At 40.5% G+C, this 19,668-nt stretch overlaps 1 protein-coding gene across 1 annotated transcript in view; it reads right to left on the reverse strand.

Annotated features, from left to right (window-relative positions):
• Window positions 1-19,396, reverse strand: part of LOC124594071 — a 44,655-nt gene extending 25,259 nt beyond the window's left edge. The window contains exons 1-3 of the mRNA XM_047132421.1: window positions 19,268-19,396; window positions 11,236-11,376; window positions 10,831-10,955 (exon numbers count right to left, since the gene is read on the reverse strand). Coding sequence (XP_046988377.1) covers window positions 10,831-10,955; window positions 11,236-11,376; window positions 19,268-19,396 — 395 coding nt within the window. The remainder of the gene's footprint in view (window positions 1-10,830; window positions 10,956-11,235; window positions 11,377-19,267) is intronic.
• Window positions 19,397-19,668: the final 272 nt, after the last annotated feature.

Genomic DNA, 19,668 nt, shown 5'->3' on the forward strand with positions numbered 1-19,668 from the left:
GGTGGATATACACTGTACTAGTGCCGACATTGTGCATGCTCTGTTGCCTGTGTCTATGTGCCTGTGGTTCTGTCAGTGTGATCATGTGATGTATCTGACCCCAGGAATGTGTCAATAAAGTTTCCCCTTCCGGGGTCAATGAATTCACGGTGTTCTTATTTCAATTTCCAGGAGTGTATTTAATGCAGAATACAATGAACAAATGAAAGGAGTCACAAAGTGCAGTTCACTGTCACCTGTAGTCATGAATCTGAATCTGGAGTACTTTAAGGAGGAAGCCCTGGTGCCATCCAAGCGCCCCTGGTAGCTGAGTGGTCAGCACGACAGACTGTCAATCCTAAGGGCCCGGGTTTCTCTGCTCCACTCAGGGACTGTGTGTTGTTTTGTCCTAATCATCATCATCTGGGCATGGATAGTGTCAGTATAAGTGGGTATAATTTAGCATCTTACACTTGTAGATCTAGGATGGATAAAGGAGGAGTTGCCATTTTCATAAAACAAGGGTATAAAAGCAAAACTGTAGAAATCAGCAAATTTTGTGTTGATCAGCACTTTGATGTTTGTGCATGTGAACTTCAGCTAGATAATGTAGTATTGATATTAGCAACACTGTACAGGTCCCCATTAGGAGACTGGGAGATGTTCACAAAAAAGTTTGGCTCCCTATTATGCTGTCTGTCAGACAAAAAGAAGAAGTTATTAATCTGTGGTGATTTCAATGTAAACTTTCTAAGTAATTCTGATAGGAAAAGTGAACTAGAAGTGTTATTAACAACATATAAATTAGAATCAGTGATCAATTTCCCTACATGTATAGCTCAGGAGAGTAGCACGATAATAGATAATGTATTTGTACAGAAAGAGGATGTAAATAAACCCGAGCTTTCCCTGTGGTAAATGGATTGTCAGACCATGATGCACAACTAATTAACTTACAAAACCTAACAGGGTGTACAGTTCATAAACCATTAAGTAAAAATGTGAGGTCGCTCAACCCGGTATCTATACAGCACTTCAGAGAAAGCTTAAGAAATGTTAATTGGGGAGATGTATATCATGAGCAAATGCTAATGATAAGTGCAAAATATTTCTTGATACATTTATATCCCTCTTTGAACATTGTTTCCCAAAGAAAATTACCAAGTGTAACACCACACACTTTTCAAAACAACCTTGGATTACTACAGGTATTAAAGTGTTTTCAGGAAGAAAAAGAAAACTGTATGAGACAGCAAGAACTAGTAAAGATCCAGAAGTAGTTTTACAATATAAAAATTATTGTAACATACTGAGAAAAGTTGTAAGGAAATCAAGAAAAATGTATGTTAGAGAAGAAATTAACAACTCTGGCAATAAAATAAAATCAATATGGAATGTTGTTAGGAGAGAGATAGGAAAAGTAACCACGGGGGTAGGTAGTATTACTGTTAAAGAAAACGAGACTATCCTATCCAACAGTACACAAGCAGCTAATGTATTTAACAACCATTTCTTAAGTGTAGGAGAAAAAATTGGTGAGACCAGTTCAAAAGAAAAAGCTAGGCAGTACATGAAAGAGTCTGTTTTGAAAAAAATTTGTCAGATTAAGTTTCGCCTAACAATCACTTGTGAAATGAGTAAAATTATTAAATCTCTGATAAATAAATGTTCTGTTGGAGTAGATGACATCTCTAATAAGATATTAAAACAATGTGGAGCAATTACAGCTGATGTTCTGGGTGCCATACGTAATGCATCACTAACTCAAGATATTTTCCCAGACAGGTTAAAATATGCCATTGTCAGGCCTCTCTACAAAAAGGATGACATCGCAGAGGTCAATAATTATCAGGCAGTATCCTTGCTTACAGCATTCTCCAAAATCTTCGAGAAAGTCATGTACTCATGAGTGGTGAGCCATCTAACAGTAATGAGATACTTAGTAAATCACAGTTCGGATTTCAAAAATGCTGTTCCACTGAGACAGCAATATACAATTTCACTGTCCACATAATAGAGTCTTTAAATAGTAAAATGTCACCAATAGGAATTTTCTGTGACTTGTCCAAAGCATTTGATTGTGAACCATGAGATTATGTTACAGAAATTACAATTCTTTGGTATAAATGGAATAGCATATGAGTGGTTTAAGTCATACCTACAGAACAGTAAGCAAAAAGTCTCCTTATATAGGTCAAGAGATTTAAATAAGTTTGCCACTTCATCTAAAGGGGGTGAAATTACATTAGGTATTCCACAGGGTTCAATCATGGGTCCCCTTCTGTTCTTGATATATGTGAACAACCTCCCTTCCTATCTGAAACAGGAAGCTCAACTGACACTGTTTGCTGATGATACAAGCATCATCATTATTAATCCAGTAAAAGGAAGTCCAATTGAAAATGATACAAATAAGGTCTTTGGAAAAGTCATTAATTGGTTTTCTGCAAATGGGCTTGCTCTAAACTTTGAAAAAACACAGTACAGCCAATTTTCTTCTGGAAAAGGTACAGTTCCTTCAATAAATATAACACATCAACAGAAGTCAGTAGACATGATAGAGCATACTAAGATTTTGGGTGTACATATAGATGATACATGAATCTTAATCGGAAAATTCATATTTTGGATCTCCTAAAGTGACTAGGTTATGCAACTTTTGTGATCAGAATAACTGCCAATTTTGTGGATATAGAAATTAGTAAGCTAACATACTTTGCATACTTTCGCTCTCTGATGTCATATGGAATAATATTTTGGGGTAACTCAACATTTAGACAAAAAGTACTCACTGCTCAAAAGAAAGGGGTTAGAATAATGTGTAGGGTTCATAGTCACACAGTTTGTAGTCATCTTTTTAAAAGACTGGGAATTCTTACAACAGCCTCACAATACATCTACTCACTATTGAAATTTGTTCTCAACAATATGGACCAGTTTAAAAACAAGTGACATTCATAATTATAATACCAGAAAAAAGAAAGACGTACACTATCCTTTGCTCAACCTGTATTTAGCACAGAAAGGGGTAAAATATGCTGCTATAAAAATTTTTGACAAATTACTAGATGAAATAAGGTGTCTGACAGACAGTGGTAATAGCTTCAAAAATAAATTGAAATCATATCTCCTTGACAACTCCTTCTATACTATAGATGAATTCTTGAATAGGAGTAATTAAATCTATAAATATAGTATACGCATTTGTGCCATTTAAGGGAATGGGGTTAACAATAGAAATATTGATCTTTAACTCTGTATTGTAATATATATATATATTAAAAAATTTTGTTTCAAATGTGCATTTCTTGTGCACTTGACACGTTCCACATCATAACGGCTTCTGTACCGTTGGATTGATCAATGGAACACACAACCAACTAACTAACTAACCACGTGTTTTTTTCTGTTATGTGGATGACATATTTGTCATTTGGCCCCATGGATTGGACGAACTCCTCGACCTCTTTACACATTTGAACTCCATACATCCCAATATCAAATTCACTTTGAAGACCGAAGCAGAAGGAACATTACCATTCCTGGATGTCATGGTCAGGAGAAGGAGCTAATGGTACCCTGGGCCACAGTGTGTATCAGAATAAAACACACACTGACCTGTATTTGCATGCAGAGAGCTGCCACCACCCTTCACAGAGGAATAGGGTACTAAAACACTATTACACAGGGTGTGCACCACTCAGATGCAGAGAGTCTGCCCCAGATGCTGGAATATCTCAGAACTGTATTCCCAGAAAATGAATACCCAGAATGGCAGATTAGGCGCGCTCTCCACCCAACACAACAGTACACTCTGTGGAGATGGAAGAAGCCATGGAGGAAGATCCAGCCACTGTCTTAATACTTTACACTGACATATTACTGGAAAAAATCAGAGGCATATTGAAGAAGCATCGAGTAAAAACCATTGTTTGCCTGCCCAATAAGACATGAGCATTACTGGGAAGTCAAAAAGGTGATCTCAGTTTGTGCAAGACGGCTTATACCAGATTCCATGTCAATGGGGGAAGACATATATTAGACAGCCAGTGTGCACCATTGAAGATCTGAGAACACCGCAGGCACACACGACTGATTTATCCCAACAAGTCAGCAGTTGCAGAACACTGTTTGTCCAAGAATCATCCCATAGAGTGCAAGTGTACCAGGATCTTGGCACAGACTTCTAGATAATGGGACAGAGTCATTAGAGAGGCCATAGAAAATTTGTACCAAGACCAATCTCATCAACCAAGATTGCGGCTGTAATTGTAACAAGGCCTGGGAACCAGCATTGAGTTTAAATAAGAAGACTCTCAGTGAACAAAACAATCTGGTGACCAAGGCAGACAGAGAACTTACATCAACACCATCGCAGACACTGATGCTAGTCTCTCTGCGACCACTGGCATGCGGTCACAGGTGTACACGGAGCAGCTCATGAGGGCAGAGGATATAAGTCAGCCATGCACCCTTAGGAACACAGTTCATCAGTGGACTTAACAATGGCAACATGTCTGATGACTGAAATATTGTGCCCGTTGGACACTATGAACTGAGAGTACATCTGTGAACTGTTCGATCAACAAATAGACTGGAGAAACTGAAGAATCAATCAATCCATAATGACCCACATCAGTATATTTGAGAACTGGCAAATGTGATGAACTGTGATCATTCCACCATCATGTGGTATATGTATGCAGTGGGGAGGTTAAAAAATCAGGAGTATGGCTAATGCATGCTCTAAGCTAAAGTTACAAAAATCAGTCTGTGGCAATGCGTGTATTTCTGCTTGCTTGTCATTAATTATGTTGTGAACAGCACCAAGCATTCCATCCCGCATCATTACTGGTGACGAGGAATGGTTTCTGTATGCTAATATATGAAAAAGAAAGGAATTGTTGAGCCTGAACAAAGCAGCAACCCTGTACAAAGACATGCGCACGTCCACAAAAGATAATGTTATACATCTGATGGAACAGCGTTGGTGTGATGTATTGCGAATTGCTTCCCCAAGGTGTAACGATCACTGCTGACAATTACTGTCAACACTGAGATGTCCTGCAGGCACAATCCAAGAACAATGACCAGGAAGACAGAGTGAAGTGATGCTACACCATGATAGTGCCTGCCTGTATTCTGCTAGATTTGCACTTTACAGGAGTTGGGTTGGGAAGTTACTCCACATCCATCTTATTCACTTGATGCTGCACCCTCAGATTTTCACCTTTTCTGCTCTTTATTGCACAGCCTTCAAGGAATTTTCTTTCTGGATGAAAATGCCCTACAAACATTGTTCAATAAGTTCTTCACTCAAAGCCACATGATTTCTACTGTTGTGGTATCAAAAAGTTAATCCAGCTTTGGCAGACTGTTGAAAATAGTGGAGGAGAATATGTTACTGATGAGTAAAGTCTCTTGTGCGTATCTGTTGTTTTTATGAAACTTATGGAAAAATGCTATCAACTTACACACCAGTCTGATATTTAAACTTAACTGGTGTTCAGTAAAAACGTGCTGTTGAAGAATCTGATGTACAACATTATTATTAGTTCCCTCAGGGTTACTAGACACCCAAACTATTTGGTGAGGCCTGTTAGTTGCACTAGAAGTGGAAGAGGTGCAGTTTTTCACTGTAATGTCTGATGCCAGTTATGAAGGTAAGACTCCATCTATGCAAGAGGGATCCCATCAGTGCTTGTTGTTCCATACAATCAAAGACCTTGATAAGGTTACAGAATATACTAACAGGATAGGTTTTGTTGTTTAGTTTTGCCAGGATTTAAAGTTTGAGGAGCCGCACGGTAGCTGTGCGGTCTGAGGCGCCTTGCCATGGTTCTCGCAGCTCCCCCCTTGGGCATGGGTGTGTGTGTTGTCCTTATCATAAGTTAGATTAAGTAGTGTGTAAGCCTAGGGATCAGTGACCTCAGCAGATTGGTCCCATACAACTTACCTCAAATTTTCAAAATTAAAGTTTGAGATCATATATGGGTTTCTCTGAAGAGAATCTTTGATGGAATTGAGGTGGAAACGTAGTTGACAAGTTATGCTGTGTAAATGAGTCAGTATTTCATTTAAGCTACTCACTTAGATTAGATTAGATTAGATTAATACTAGTTCCATGGATCATGAATACGATGTTTCGTAATGATGTGGAACGGGTCAAATATTCCAATACATGACATAATTAAGTTAATTTAACAACATACTTAAGTTAATATAACAACTTTTTTTATTTTTTACGTTTTTTTTATTTTTTTTTTTATTTTTTACTTTTTTTTTATAATTTTTTTGTCTGTTTTTTTCTTTTTTTCTTAATTTGTATCTAAAAATTCCTCTATGGAGTAGAAGGAGTTGTCATTCAGAAATTCTTTTAATTTCTTCTTAAATACTTGTTGGTTATCTGTCAGACTTTTCATACTATTTGGTAAGTGACCAAAGACTTTAGTGGCAGTATAATTCACACCTTTCTGTGCCAAAGTTAGATTTAATCTTGAATAGTGAAGATCATCCTTTCTCCTAGTACTGTAGTTATGCACACTGCTATTATTTTTGAATTGAGTTTGGTTGTTAATAACAAATTTCATAAGAGAATATATATACTGAGAAGCTACTGTGAATATCCCTAGATCCTTAAATAAATGTCTGCAGGATGATCTTGGGTGGACTCCAGCTATTATTCTGATTACACGCTTTTGTGCAATAAATACTTTATTCCTCAGTGATGAATTACCCCAAAATATGATGCCATATGAAAGCAATGAGTGAAAATAGGCGTAGTAAGCTAATTTACTAAGATGTTTATCACCAAAATTTGCAATGACCCTTATTGCATAAGTAGCTGAACTCAAACATTTCAGCAGATCATCAATGTGTTTCTTCCAATTTAATCTCTCATCAATGGACACACCTAAAAATTTGGAATATTCTACCTTAGCTATATGCTTCTGATTAAGGTCTATATTTATTAATGACATCATACCATTCACTGTACGGAACTGTATGTACTGTGTCTTATCAAACTTCAGTGATAGTCCGTTTACAAGGAACCACTTAGTAATTTTCTGAAAGACAGTATTGACAATTTCATCAGTTAATTCTTGTTTGTCTGGTGTGATTATTATACTTGTATCATCAGCAAAGAGAACTAACGTTGCCTCTTCATGAATATAGAATGGCAAGTCATTAATATATATTAAGAACAACAAAGGACCCAAGACTGACCCTTGTGGAACCCCATTCTTGATAGTTCCCCAGTTTGAGGAATGTGCTGATCTTTGCATATTATGAGAACTACTTATTTCAACTTTCTGCACTCTTCCAGTTAGGTACAAATGAAACCATTTGTGCACTGTCCCACTCATGCCACAATACTTGAGCTTGTCTAGCAGAATTTCATGATTTACACAATCAAAAGCCTTTGAGAGACCACAAAAAAATCCCAATGGGTGGTGTTCGGTTATTCAGATCATTCAAAATTTGATTGTTGAAAGCATATATGGCATTTTCTGTTGAAAAACCTTTCTGGAAACCAAACTGACATTTTATTAGTACTTCATTTTTACAGATATGTGAAGCTACTCTTAAATACATTACTTTCTCAAAAATTTTGGATAAAGCTGTTAGAAGGGAGATTGGACGGTAATTCTTGACATCAGATCTATCCCCATTTTTATGCAAAGGTATAACGATAGCATATTTCAGCCTATCAGGGAAAATGCCCTGTTCCAGAGAGCTATTACACAGGTGGCTGAGAATCTTACTTATCTGTTGAGAACAAACTTTTAGTCTTTTGCTGGAAATGCCATCAATTCCATGTGAGTTTTTGCTTTTAAGCAAGTTTATTATTTTCCTAATTTCAGAGGGAGAAGTGGGTGAGATTTCAATTGTATCAAATTGCATAGGTATGGCCTCTTCCATTAACAGCCTAGCATCTTAACACCTGGATCCTACTATATCCACAACATTTAGAAAATGATTATTAAAAATATTTTCAACTTCTGACTTTTTGTTCATAAAGTTTTTATTCAATTTGATGGTAATACTGTCTTCCTGTGCTCTAGGTTGACCTGTTTCTCTTTTAATAATATTCCAAATTGTTTTAATTTTATTATCAGAGTTGCTGATTTCAGACATGATACACATACTTCTGGATTTTTTAATAACTTTTCTTAATAACACAGTAGTTTTTATAATGTTTGATAGTTTCTGGGTCACTACTCTTTCTTGCTGTCAGATACATTTCCCTTTACTGGTTACAAGATATTTTTATACCCTTAGTAAGCCATGGTTTGTTACAGAGTTTCTTACGAGTATATTTAACTATTTTCTTGGGGAAGCAGTTTTCAAATGCATTTACAAAAATGTCATGAAATAAATTATATTTTAAATTGGCATCAGGTTCACGGTACACCTCATCCCAGTCTAACTGCTGTAGACTTTCCCTGAAATTTGCAATTGTTAAATCGTTGACTGAACGCATTACTTTGGAGAACTGTTTAGTATTGCTGAATGGAGCTATGTCATATATTGTAACTAGCTGTGCACCATTATCAGAAAGACCATTCTCAACAGGCTGAGCATTTATCTGGTTAAACTTATCTTGGTCTATAAAGAAGTTATCTATCAGTGAGCTGCTATCCTTTACCACCCGAGTAGGAAAATCAATAACGGGTGTCAAATTGAAAGAACCGAGTAATACTTCAAGGTCATTTTTCCCATTACCCTCCTTCAGAGAATCTACATTGAAGTCCCCACAAATAATAATTTGCTTCCCCCTGTCTGACAGATAGCACAACAAGGAGTCAAAATTTTTCAGAAATAGATGAAAATTTCCTGATGGGGACCTATATACAGTTACAATTATAAATGTGCCTTTATTTAATTTAAGCTCACAGGCACATGCTTCTATATGTTTCTCTACACAAAACTTTTTTGTTTCTATACTTTTTGCACAATGATAACTTTTGACATATATCGCAACTCCTCCTTTCTCCATATTTTCTCTCATTACATGTGCAGAGAGCTTATATCCACTTACATTTACCTTATCCATATCAGTAACAATGTGATGCTCAGACAGGCATAGTATATCTATTTCATCCTCAGCTTCTAAATCTTCTAAACAAACCAGAAGCTCATCTACTTTATTCTTTAAACTCCCAATATTTTGATGAAATATACTTACATTATTTTTAATTATACTTTTATGAGAACCTTTCCTTATTCTAACATTTGCAGTACTCTACTGTCTGAGTTTCTCATTGTGCTTAGGCCTAGTTCCTATACCAGTGGTCACATGGTGTTCACAGAGGCAGATTATGTCAACTGGGTTGGGTGACTTTAATTCATCAATACAATTACCTAGGACTGAGATACAACTTGGTGGAGATAAAATTTCTGGTGATTGGTGAAAAATTATAATTGACAGCTGTGATTGGTGATCCAATGTGCTAGAATTGTGCTGTTTAATTTCTTTCCTAAACTGAAGATTTGTTTCAATCCTGACCTCTTGTAGAACTTGACATCTTTCTGCCTTACCTATCCTAAAAGAGGTGCTGCTCCAACACCTGTAACCACCGGTATTTTACCATTCATGGCAGTGCCTCCCCCCCTTAAATTTCCTGCTATTACCCCAGCCAGTTTCCCCTTCCCTTTCCTGTTGATATGTAGGCCATGCCTGGTATAGTCCCACCTACTGAGAGAATCAACAGGAACCACACCAATATGAGATTTCAATTATGTGCTAGAAACACCATCATAACTTTTTGACATAATTTTTATTAACAATAATATTAAAGGGATAGACTGCTACTCACCATGTAGAGGAGATGGCGAGTTGCAGACAGGCATAACACAAACACTGCTGTACAATTGAGCTTTCAATCAAAAGGCCACGGTCTCTGGCCACTCAGGTAAGTCTCAGTGGCCAGAGACAATGGTCATGTGTGTGTGTTGTGCTTATGTGAATGTGTGTGTTTTTTCTGCTTTAGAGGAAGTCCTTTTGGCTGAAGCTCAAATGTATAGCAGTCTTTTTGTTGTCCCTCTCTGTGACTCAACAACTCCTTTATAAAGTGAGTAAATATTGGCATTATTCCATCCTGGATTTTCCATTGTTTGTTTCAGTAGCAATACCATCTTTGTGAATCTCTTCCCAACTTTCTTTTAGTAAGTTCACTTTAAACGAATGACTCAGTCATTTTTTACAATTTTGTTATGCACTACTTTTCTTTTTGCAAATCTGAATATAAATGCTTGGTGTTTTATTCTCAGCAGGGAAATCACCTAGAATCATTTGTGATATTATAGCATTTGTTTTCTAAAAACAGTAACAAATTACTATATTTCATAATTTACACCAACAAGTTTTTATGTTGATTGAATTTATCTGAATAACTATGAATACTAAAGTTTCTACTTTTACTGTGAAAACATGATTGTATAAATGACAAGTAATAAATCTCCAGTTCTTGGATTTTCTTTCTGGAAGAGATGCACAGACAGAAGACAAAAAAAGGCAAATATATAAGTGTGCAATATACATGAATAACTCTCTGAGAAGTCAGAGCTAACCGAATAGTCTGGTGAACCTGGAAGAAACAAAGTAATTGCAGACTCTCTTCAGTGTCTTAAAATCTGAGTATCTTATGTATTTTACATTGCATTTTTCATATGACATCTGAAAGCTTGTTTTTATGTCACTGTTAGATCTGAATTCCTGGCTGAAATAATTCCTTGAAATCACCAAGTTCTTCAACATTTCACTTGCAGACCCAGCATTAGAACAAAACACATTGGACATGAATATACTATATACTAAAGTAGAGGAAAAGTGGACAAAAGTATTACTTGTTGTTTCCATGAGGGTCATTAGCCATAATTTCAACACGACTACCATACTGGTAAACACGTCCATTTGGGTGAATTAATGAAGATGTAGAGCCACTGCTGCTGAGTGTCAAGACAATATTGTTCTGGAAAAGAAAACTTAGATAAAGAAATTGTGTTGTAAAAATAATTTAACGTGTTTTAAAATGACATTTCAGCTTTCTGAAAGAGGACACTAAAATACATATAGTGGTACTTATGATTTTTGCTTGAAAGATAGTGTGTTCATCTTTTGTTTCACATTAAGCTAGTCCTCATTTTCTATGTCTGTAAATTGAACAATAGATCATGCCTACAAAGGAACTAGTTGTACAAACTTACACATTGATGAAGATTTTCTTACAAGCTATATGAAATATAAGGTACCTTTGGATTAATAATCCTTATGGCCTGATCAACTGTCATGTCAATTCTGACTCGCTCTCGAAGCCAAAGTGATATTGTGCCATGTGGTGTTGCTACAGCTGCTCCTATGCCCACATCTGCATCAGGTTCACGCCAGTTTTCCTGCAATTAGTGACTTCATTGTGTATGTGGTTCTCAACATTTCATAGGGAGCTAAATGAGGTACCAATAATTTTTGATGGTATCAAAATGTTAATAATATCAGTTTTAGATAGCTAATTATTAGTTATTGGTTCATGCAGTTACTTTATGTTGCAGAACAGATTCAGTTTTCCTTTTGGAAAATCATGGTTTGCACACAACAGTATCATCACTTTATCAAGCAACCCATTTCTGTCAGAAACAGACCATCCTCACGCAAATGTGACATCATTAAAAGGCAAATGGAAGGACATAGAGGTTACACTGGACAACAGGAAAAATTCTAAGCCACTATGCGAGTAGCCATCAGAATTATAGGGATACTCTATTGCCAAACACCGTTGCAGCTTATAACTCTAAGACCTTTGAAATTAGAGATATTTTTTTTTGGTCATCAGTCTACTGACTGGTTTGATGCGACCCGCCACGAATTCCTTCTCGCATTCGGGAGGACGACGGTTCAATCCCGCGTCTGGCCATCCTGATTTGGGTTTTCCGTGATTTCCCTAAATCACTCCAGGCAAATGCCGGGATGGTTCCTCTGAAAGGGCACGGCCGACTTCCTTCCCCATCCTTCCCTAATCCGATGAGACCGATGACCACGCTGTCTGGTCTCCTTCCCCAAAACAACCAACGAATTCCTTTCCTGTGCTAACCTCTTCATCTCAGAGTAGCACTTGCAGCCTATGTCCTCAATTATTTGCTTGACATATTCCAATCTCTGTCTTCCTCCACAGTTTTTGCCCTCTACAGCTCCCTCTAGTACCATGGAAGTCATTCCCTCATGTCTTAGCAGATGTCCTATCATCTTGTCCCTTCTCCTTATCAGTTTTTCCACATATTCCTTTCCTCTCCGATTCTGCGTAGAACCTCCTCATTCCTTACCTTATCAGTCCACCTAATTTTCAACATTCATCTCTAGCACCACATCTCAAATGCTTCGATTCTCTTCTGTTCCGGTTTTCCCACAGTCCATGTTTCACTACTATACAACGCTGTACTCCAGACGTACATCCTCAGAAATTTCTTCCTCAAATTATGGCCTGTATTTGATATTAGTAGACTTCTCTTGGCCAGAAATGCCTTTTTGCCGTAGCAAGTATGCTTTTGATGTCCTCCTTGCTCCATCCGTCATTGGTTATTTTACTGCCTAGGTAGCAGAATTCTTTAACTTCATTGACTTCGTGACCATCAATCCTGATGTTAAGTTTCTCGCTGTTCTCATTTCTACTACTTCTCATTACCTTCGTCTTTCTCCGATTTACTCTCAAACCATACTGTGTACTCATTAGACTGTTCATTCCGTTCAGCAGATCATTTAATTCTTTTTCACTTTTACTCAGGATAGCAATGTCATCAGCGAATCGCATCATTGATATCCTGTCACCTTGTGTTTTAATTCCACTCCTGAACCTTTCTTTTATTTCCATCATTGCTTCCTCGATGCACAGATTGAAGAGTAGGGGCGAAAGACTACAGCCTTGTCTTACACCCTTCTTAATACGAGCACTTCGTTCTTGATCGTCCACTCTTATTATTCCCTCTTGGTTGTTGTGCATATTGTATATGACCCGTCTCTCCCTATAGCTTACCCCTACTTTTTTCAGAATCTCGAACAGCTTGCACCATTTTATATTGTCGAACGCTTTTTCCAGGTCGACAAATCCTATGAAAGTGTCTTGATTTTTCTTTAGCCTTGCTTCCATTATTAGCCGTAACATCAGAATTGCCTCTCTCGTCCCTTTACTTTTCCTAAAGCCAAACTGATCGTCACCTAGCGCATTCTCAATTTTCTTTTCCATTCTTCTGTATATTATTCTTGTAAGCAGCTTCGATGCATGAGCTGTTAAGCTGATTGTGTGATAATTCTCGCACTTGTCAGCTCTTGCCGTCTTCGGAATTGTGTGGATGCTGCTTTTCCGAAAGTCAGATGGTATATCGTCAGACTCATATATTCTACACACCAACGTGAATAGTCGTTTTGTTGCCACTTCCCCCAATGATTTTAGAAATTCTGATGGAATGTTATCTATCCCTTCTGCCTCATTTGAGCCTTAAGTCCTCCAAAGCTCTTTTAAATTCCGATTCTAATACTGGATCCCCTATCTCTTCTAAATCGACTCCTGTTTCTTCTTCTATCGCATCAGACAAATCTTCACCCTCATAGAGGCTTTCAATGTATTCTTTCCACCTATCTGCTCTCTCCTCTGCATTTAACAGTGGAATTCCCGTTGCACTCTTAATGTTACCACCGTTGCTTTTAATGTCACCAAAGGTTGTTTTGACTTTCCTGTATGCTGAGTCTGTCCTTCCGACAATCATATCTTTTTCAATGTCTTCACATTTTTCCTGCAGCCATTTCATCTTAGCTTCCCTGCAGTTCCTATTTATTTCATTCCTCAGCGACTTGTATTTCTGTATTCCTGATTTTCCCGGAACATGTTTGTACTTCCTCCTTTCATCAATCAACTGAAGTATTTCTTCTGTTACCCATGGTTTCTTCGCAGCTACCTTCTTTGTACCTATGTTTTCCTTCCCAACTTCTGTGATGGCCTTTTTAGAGACGTCCATTCCTCTTCAACTGTACTGCCTACTGCGCTATTCCTTATTGCTGTATCTATAGCGTTAGAGAACATCAAACGTATCTCGTCATTCCTTAGTACCTCCGTATCCCACTTCTTTGTGTATTGATTCTTCACGACTAACGTCTTGAACTTCAGCCTACTCTTCATCACTACTACATTGTGATCTGAGTCTATATCTGCTCCTGGGTGCGCCTTACAATCCAGTATCTGATTTCGGAATCTCTGTCTGACCATGATGTAATCTAATTGAAATCTTCTTGTATCTCCCGGCCTTTTCCAAGTATACCTCCTCCTCTTGTGATTCTTGAACAGGGTATTCGCTATTACTAGCTGAAACTTGTTACAGAACTCAATTAGTCTTTCTCCTCTTTCATTCCTTGTCCCAAGCCCATATTCTCCTGTAACTTTTTCTTCTACTCCTTCCCCTACAACTGCATTCCAGTCGCCCATGAGTATTAGATTTTCGTCCCCCTTTACATACTGCATTACCCTTTCAATATCCTCATACACTTTCTCTATCTGTTCATCTTCAGCTTGCGACGTCGGCATGTATACCTGAACTATCGTTGTCGGTGTTGGTCTGCTATCGATTCTGATTAGAACAACCCGGTCACTGAACTGTTCACAGTAACACACCCTCTGCCCTACCTTCCTATTCATAACGAATCCTACACCTGTTATACCATTTTCTGCTGCTGTTGATATTACCCGATACTCATCTGACCAGAAATCCTTGTCTTCCTTCCACTTCACTTCACTGACCCCTACTATATCTAGATTGAGCCTTTGCATTTCCCTTTTCAGATTTTCTAGTTTCCCTACCATGTTCAAGCTTTTGACATTCCACGCCCCGACTCGTAGAACGTTATCCTTTCGTTGATTATTCAATCTTTTTCTCATGGTTACCTCCCCCTTGGCAGTCCCCTCCCAGAGATCCGAGTGGGGGACTATCCTGGAATCTTTTGCCAATGGAGAGATCATCATGACACTTCTTCAATTACAGGCCACATGTCCTGTGGATACACATTACGTGTCTTTAATGCAGTGGTTTCCATTGCCTTCTGAATCCTCATGTCGTTGATCATTGCTGATTCTTCCGCCTTTAGGGGCAATTTCCCACCCCTAGGACAAGAGAGTGCCCTGAACCTCTATCTGCCCCTCCGCCCTCTTTGACAAGGCCATTGGCAGAATGAGGCTGACTTCTTATGCCGGAAGTCTTCGGCCGCCAATGCTGATTATTTATCAAAATTTAGGCAGTGGCGGGGATCGAACCCGGGACCGAAGACGTTTTGATTATGAATCAAAGACGCTACCCCTAGACCACAGGTATAGATCTATTACCATACAAATTAGTGTATGGCTGTAAGATGCTGTCATCATTTGAGATAATCATACTTATAGTGGGGAAGAATGGAAAGTCAGTGTGAAATTTTAGGACATGATGAGAGGTGCAAGCAGGTAAACAAAGCCAATACAAAGACCCTCAAACATCGGAAATGAGTGAGGCAGTGCAGTACAAAGCTACCTCAGTTCTGTGCAGAGCATTGGGTTATGTTAACAAGTCTGTACACGCCAAAGGGAAAAGCTAAAAAATTAAGTCACCTGATATCAACGTCCGTATCAAGTAATCAAAATGACCGCACAGTGAACATTAAGCTACAGCTTCCAGTCATACAACAGTTGTACATCTCGGATGTGTCCTTCCTTTTCAGGGCACACTTGATTAATTACACAGTGATTAAGGCATCCCTGTATTAAGTGACACTGTCAGCAAGGATGGCCATGAGATACATCGTGTTAATTGCTGTGGCCGCACACTTCAGACATCATAGCACCTACTGCATCGGCATCCCACTTTACATACAACCATCAGGAGATGCCTGCATCACAGGGTGTATATTCACCAGGAAAAACTACGTCGGCTGTGCTGTCAAAACAAAGACTTACTGGCAGCCACAACACAACACACCACCAGGTCTCACCCAACAGACGCTACCTGTTTGCGGAGCCTGCAAAACAGCAGCTTCACCAGAGGTCGCAGCTAGCCTAGGAACTACTTTGCTACACCAGGCAAAAATAGTTCTGGCAAATACATCCACCAACTGGCTTTATAAGGCGGTGCACTGCCAGCAAAAGGCAGTTGTATGCACCGCTTGGAAGGATACAGAGCTGCAGCCATGGGCAGACACCTCTTCTAGCTGGCCAATCTCTTGGCATAGTCGACAAACCTCTCGACATCGTACAACTGTTTGTGTTCACTCCCGTGAAGAGTCGGGTCTTTTTTTATTATCATTATTATTTGTTATTTTCTATTTGTGTCGCTCCACAGTTGGGATTAAGTCAGTTGTTCTTTAGGATATTGTATTATTGTTTCGTTTTTGTGAGTCCAATAAATTGTTTTCAGACTTGTGTTATCTGCATTTCTATTCTGCTAGTGCAGATACTTCAGTGGCGACGAGTTGGTTTACGAGTTTCTCACATTTGCTCGGTTGTTATCCGCTATGGCAAAAGGTATTTCAGGTATTGCTGAACCCTCAGCACTAGTCATAGCGCTGTTGGAATGTATGGAACAAACAAACGAGCTCATTATTCAGCGCTTACAGGTGATATCCACCTTCCCCATTGAGGTGCCTATGCAGGGGTCCCACCCAGCTTCCCCACTTCTGGGCCTCTGTGGCCTGCCCCCTGCGTTTCCCAAGTTGAACATATCCATTGAGCCTTTGCGCAACTATGTGGCTCATCTGGAGCGACACTTTATTGCTCATTATGTCACTGGCAACATTCAGCGACGCACATTTTTCCTCGACTATGTGGGCACGGAAGTTTATCACTTTCTGCAACAGTTGCAGCCTGATACGGAACCTCATGCTCTCTCCTATGAGGTGTTGACTTCTAGCCTATTGGATTATTTTGACTCTCAGCTCCATGTGGAAGTGGCAAGTCACAAGTTGTTCTCCTGTCGGAAACTTCCCGCAAAGTCATACAGGGAATGGATTGCTACACTGCAAGGTCTCTCCCGTGACTGTCGTTTCTTTTGTGGCAATCCCCATTGCAAGCAGTCTTACGGTTCGGCATTCATATGTGATATGATTCTTGTCCATGCCCCCTGATGATACCTTACGGACTGATCTTCTGAAGCTGAAAGATCCCTCTTTAGACACCTGTTTATCCATTATCCATGCTCATGAACAGTCCTTTCGCTCTTCTTCCATGCTGCAGTCCCCGGTGCAGGTCTTCACCGCCCGCCCCTTGCGTCACTGGTTCCCGTCACCACAGCGGTGCCGGGGGCCCCCTCCTGAGGCTGTGCCCACCCTCCAGGACCAGAGCGCCGGCCCCAACCTGAACCAACGGTGGCTGCAGTGGTAGCAGCAGCAGTAACAATGGTTGCCCTCCTGTAGTCATTGCTTTGTCACACATCAGAGGCAAGATAGCCACTTCCGGAGGGTCTGCGGAAAGCAGTGCCAGAGAGCCAAGGTCTGTCGGTCATCTTTATTGATGACTGAGGACCACACACTGCTGTTGATGCCTCTGACTCTGTGGTGGATGAGATGGACCCACTGCCGCCAATTTCCTTCACGCAGTCAGTTTTTCCACACATGACAGCGGCAATCACTCTGACCGTGCAGTTAAACGGCACTGCTCTCCCTTTTCCATTGGATATGAGGTCCTCCATGACCATCACCCTGTGATGCAGGCATCCCCTGATGGTTGTATGTAAAGTGGGATGCCGATACAGTAGGTGCTATGATGTCTGAAGTGTGCGGCCACAGCAGTTAACATGATGTATCTCATGGCCATCCTCGCTGACAGTGTCACTTAATACAGGGAAGCCTTAATCACTGTGTAATTAATCAAGTGTGCTCTGAAAAGGAAGGACACATCATCGATGGGGATTCCCACCATCAGTTGGGGTCACCGTTACTTCATTTGTTCCATCCTTCTCTGAAGAGCTACAGCAACGACTACAGCAGTGGTTCTTGACTTGGGTCCAGTACCTCACTCACGATGCCACAGCTCAGGTTTTGGTTCTTGCCCCCAAGGCCACCAATTTATTGGGAATGGATCTTTTTCCCTTACTGGGCCTCAAGATACATGACTTGGACCCAGCCGTCACTTGCAGCAGCTTCTGGTTGATATCCTAGACGTGTTCTCTGCCATGTCTCCGGGGGTCCAGATTCAAAGCCCATATCGAACACTTCCCCTTAGCAATCCCGAAGTTCCACAAGGCTCGCTTGGTACCATTTGCCCTGCACGACAAACTATAGGAGGAGCTTTGTCGCCTGGCAGCTGAGGGCCCTTCAGGGTGCCGGCTTACATTGCAACAAGGAGAAATGTCTTTTATTTGTTCCTCATGTGACCTACTTCAGCCATGTTTTGAGTGCTAATGGTATTCGACCAACGCCCTTGTATTTTGAGGCTATTCAGCAGCTGCTGCCCCCCAAAGGACATCTCCCAGCTCATGTCAGTCGTGGGTCAACTCAATTACTACCGCATTTCATCCCACATGCCCCAGCTCTGATGGAACCACTCCTCCACCTGCTCTGTAAGAATGTTCCCTGGGAGTGGTCGCCAACTTGTAATACGGCATTCCACCATCAGAAGTCTTCTCTCCCGACGCCAGCTCGTCTTGTCCCTTATGACTCCACCAAGCCTCTCACCTTGGCTGCCAATGCATCAGACTATGGTGTTGGGACCATCTAATCTCACATCATCGACGGAGTCGAATACCCATTGGCCTTCGTCTCCAAAATGATATCCCCGCCTCAGTGTAACTACAGCCAAATTGAGAAGAAGGCCTTGGCCATCATCTTTGGGTTTAAGAAATTCAACGATTTCATCTACGGCTGTCGTCCACGATTTCATCTACGGCCGTCGCTTTGCCTTATACACCAATCACAAGCCTCTGATCTCGTTCTTTAGCGCTATGGCTGCCATCCCCACAAGGACTGCTCACCGTATCCAGTGCTGGGAATTGTTCCTCACAGAATATTCCTGCAACATCCGTTTTTGGGCCATAGCTCTCCATGCCAATGCAGATCTTCTCTCTTGTCTCCCAGTGGGTGCAGACCCAGAGATCGATGCTCAGCCAGTTGCCTGTTTCCACCTGGATGATGCCACTGCTGAGGCAGTCGCTGATTTGCCACTGGATGCCAAGCTAGTCACACATCACATGGCGGATGACCAACCCTCCTCGTCCTGATGCACCACGTTCATCATGGGTGGCCGTCAGACTGTTGTCTGCTGCTGCAGCCGGAGGCAGGGCGTACTGGCACTGCCGCCATGACCTGTCTGTCAGAGATGGGGTCCTCCTCATCTTGGGTGATAATGATCGCTGGTGGTTGGTGCTGCCGCTCTCTCTCCACAAGCAGGCCTTGGAGCTCCTTGATGTTGGTCATTGGGGGATTGTTCTGACGGAATGGCTTGTCCACCAGCACGTCTACTGGAGGGGGATGGACACCATCATCAGCCGCATGGTGGCCTCATATCCCTCTTATCAACAGCACCAGTAGGTACTCCATTGCCACCTGTTCCTGTGGCCTCCTGCTCCGTCTCCTTGGTCCCGTTTGTACTGGGATTTCGCAGGCCCGTTTCTCGACTCCTCTTGGCTTATCCTCATGGACGCTGGCAGTGGGTTTCCGTATGTCTCCCACGTGTCCTCCATGACCGC

This window comes from Schistocerca americana, chromosome 2, assembly GCF_021461395.2.
Source record: "Schistocerca americana isolate TAMUIC-IGC-003095 chromosome 2, iqSchAmer2.1, whole genome shotgun sequence".
Classification (NCBI taxonomy): domain Eukaryota; kingdom Metazoa; phylum Arthropoda; class Insecta; order Orthoptera; family Acrididae; genus Schistocerca; species Schistocerca americana.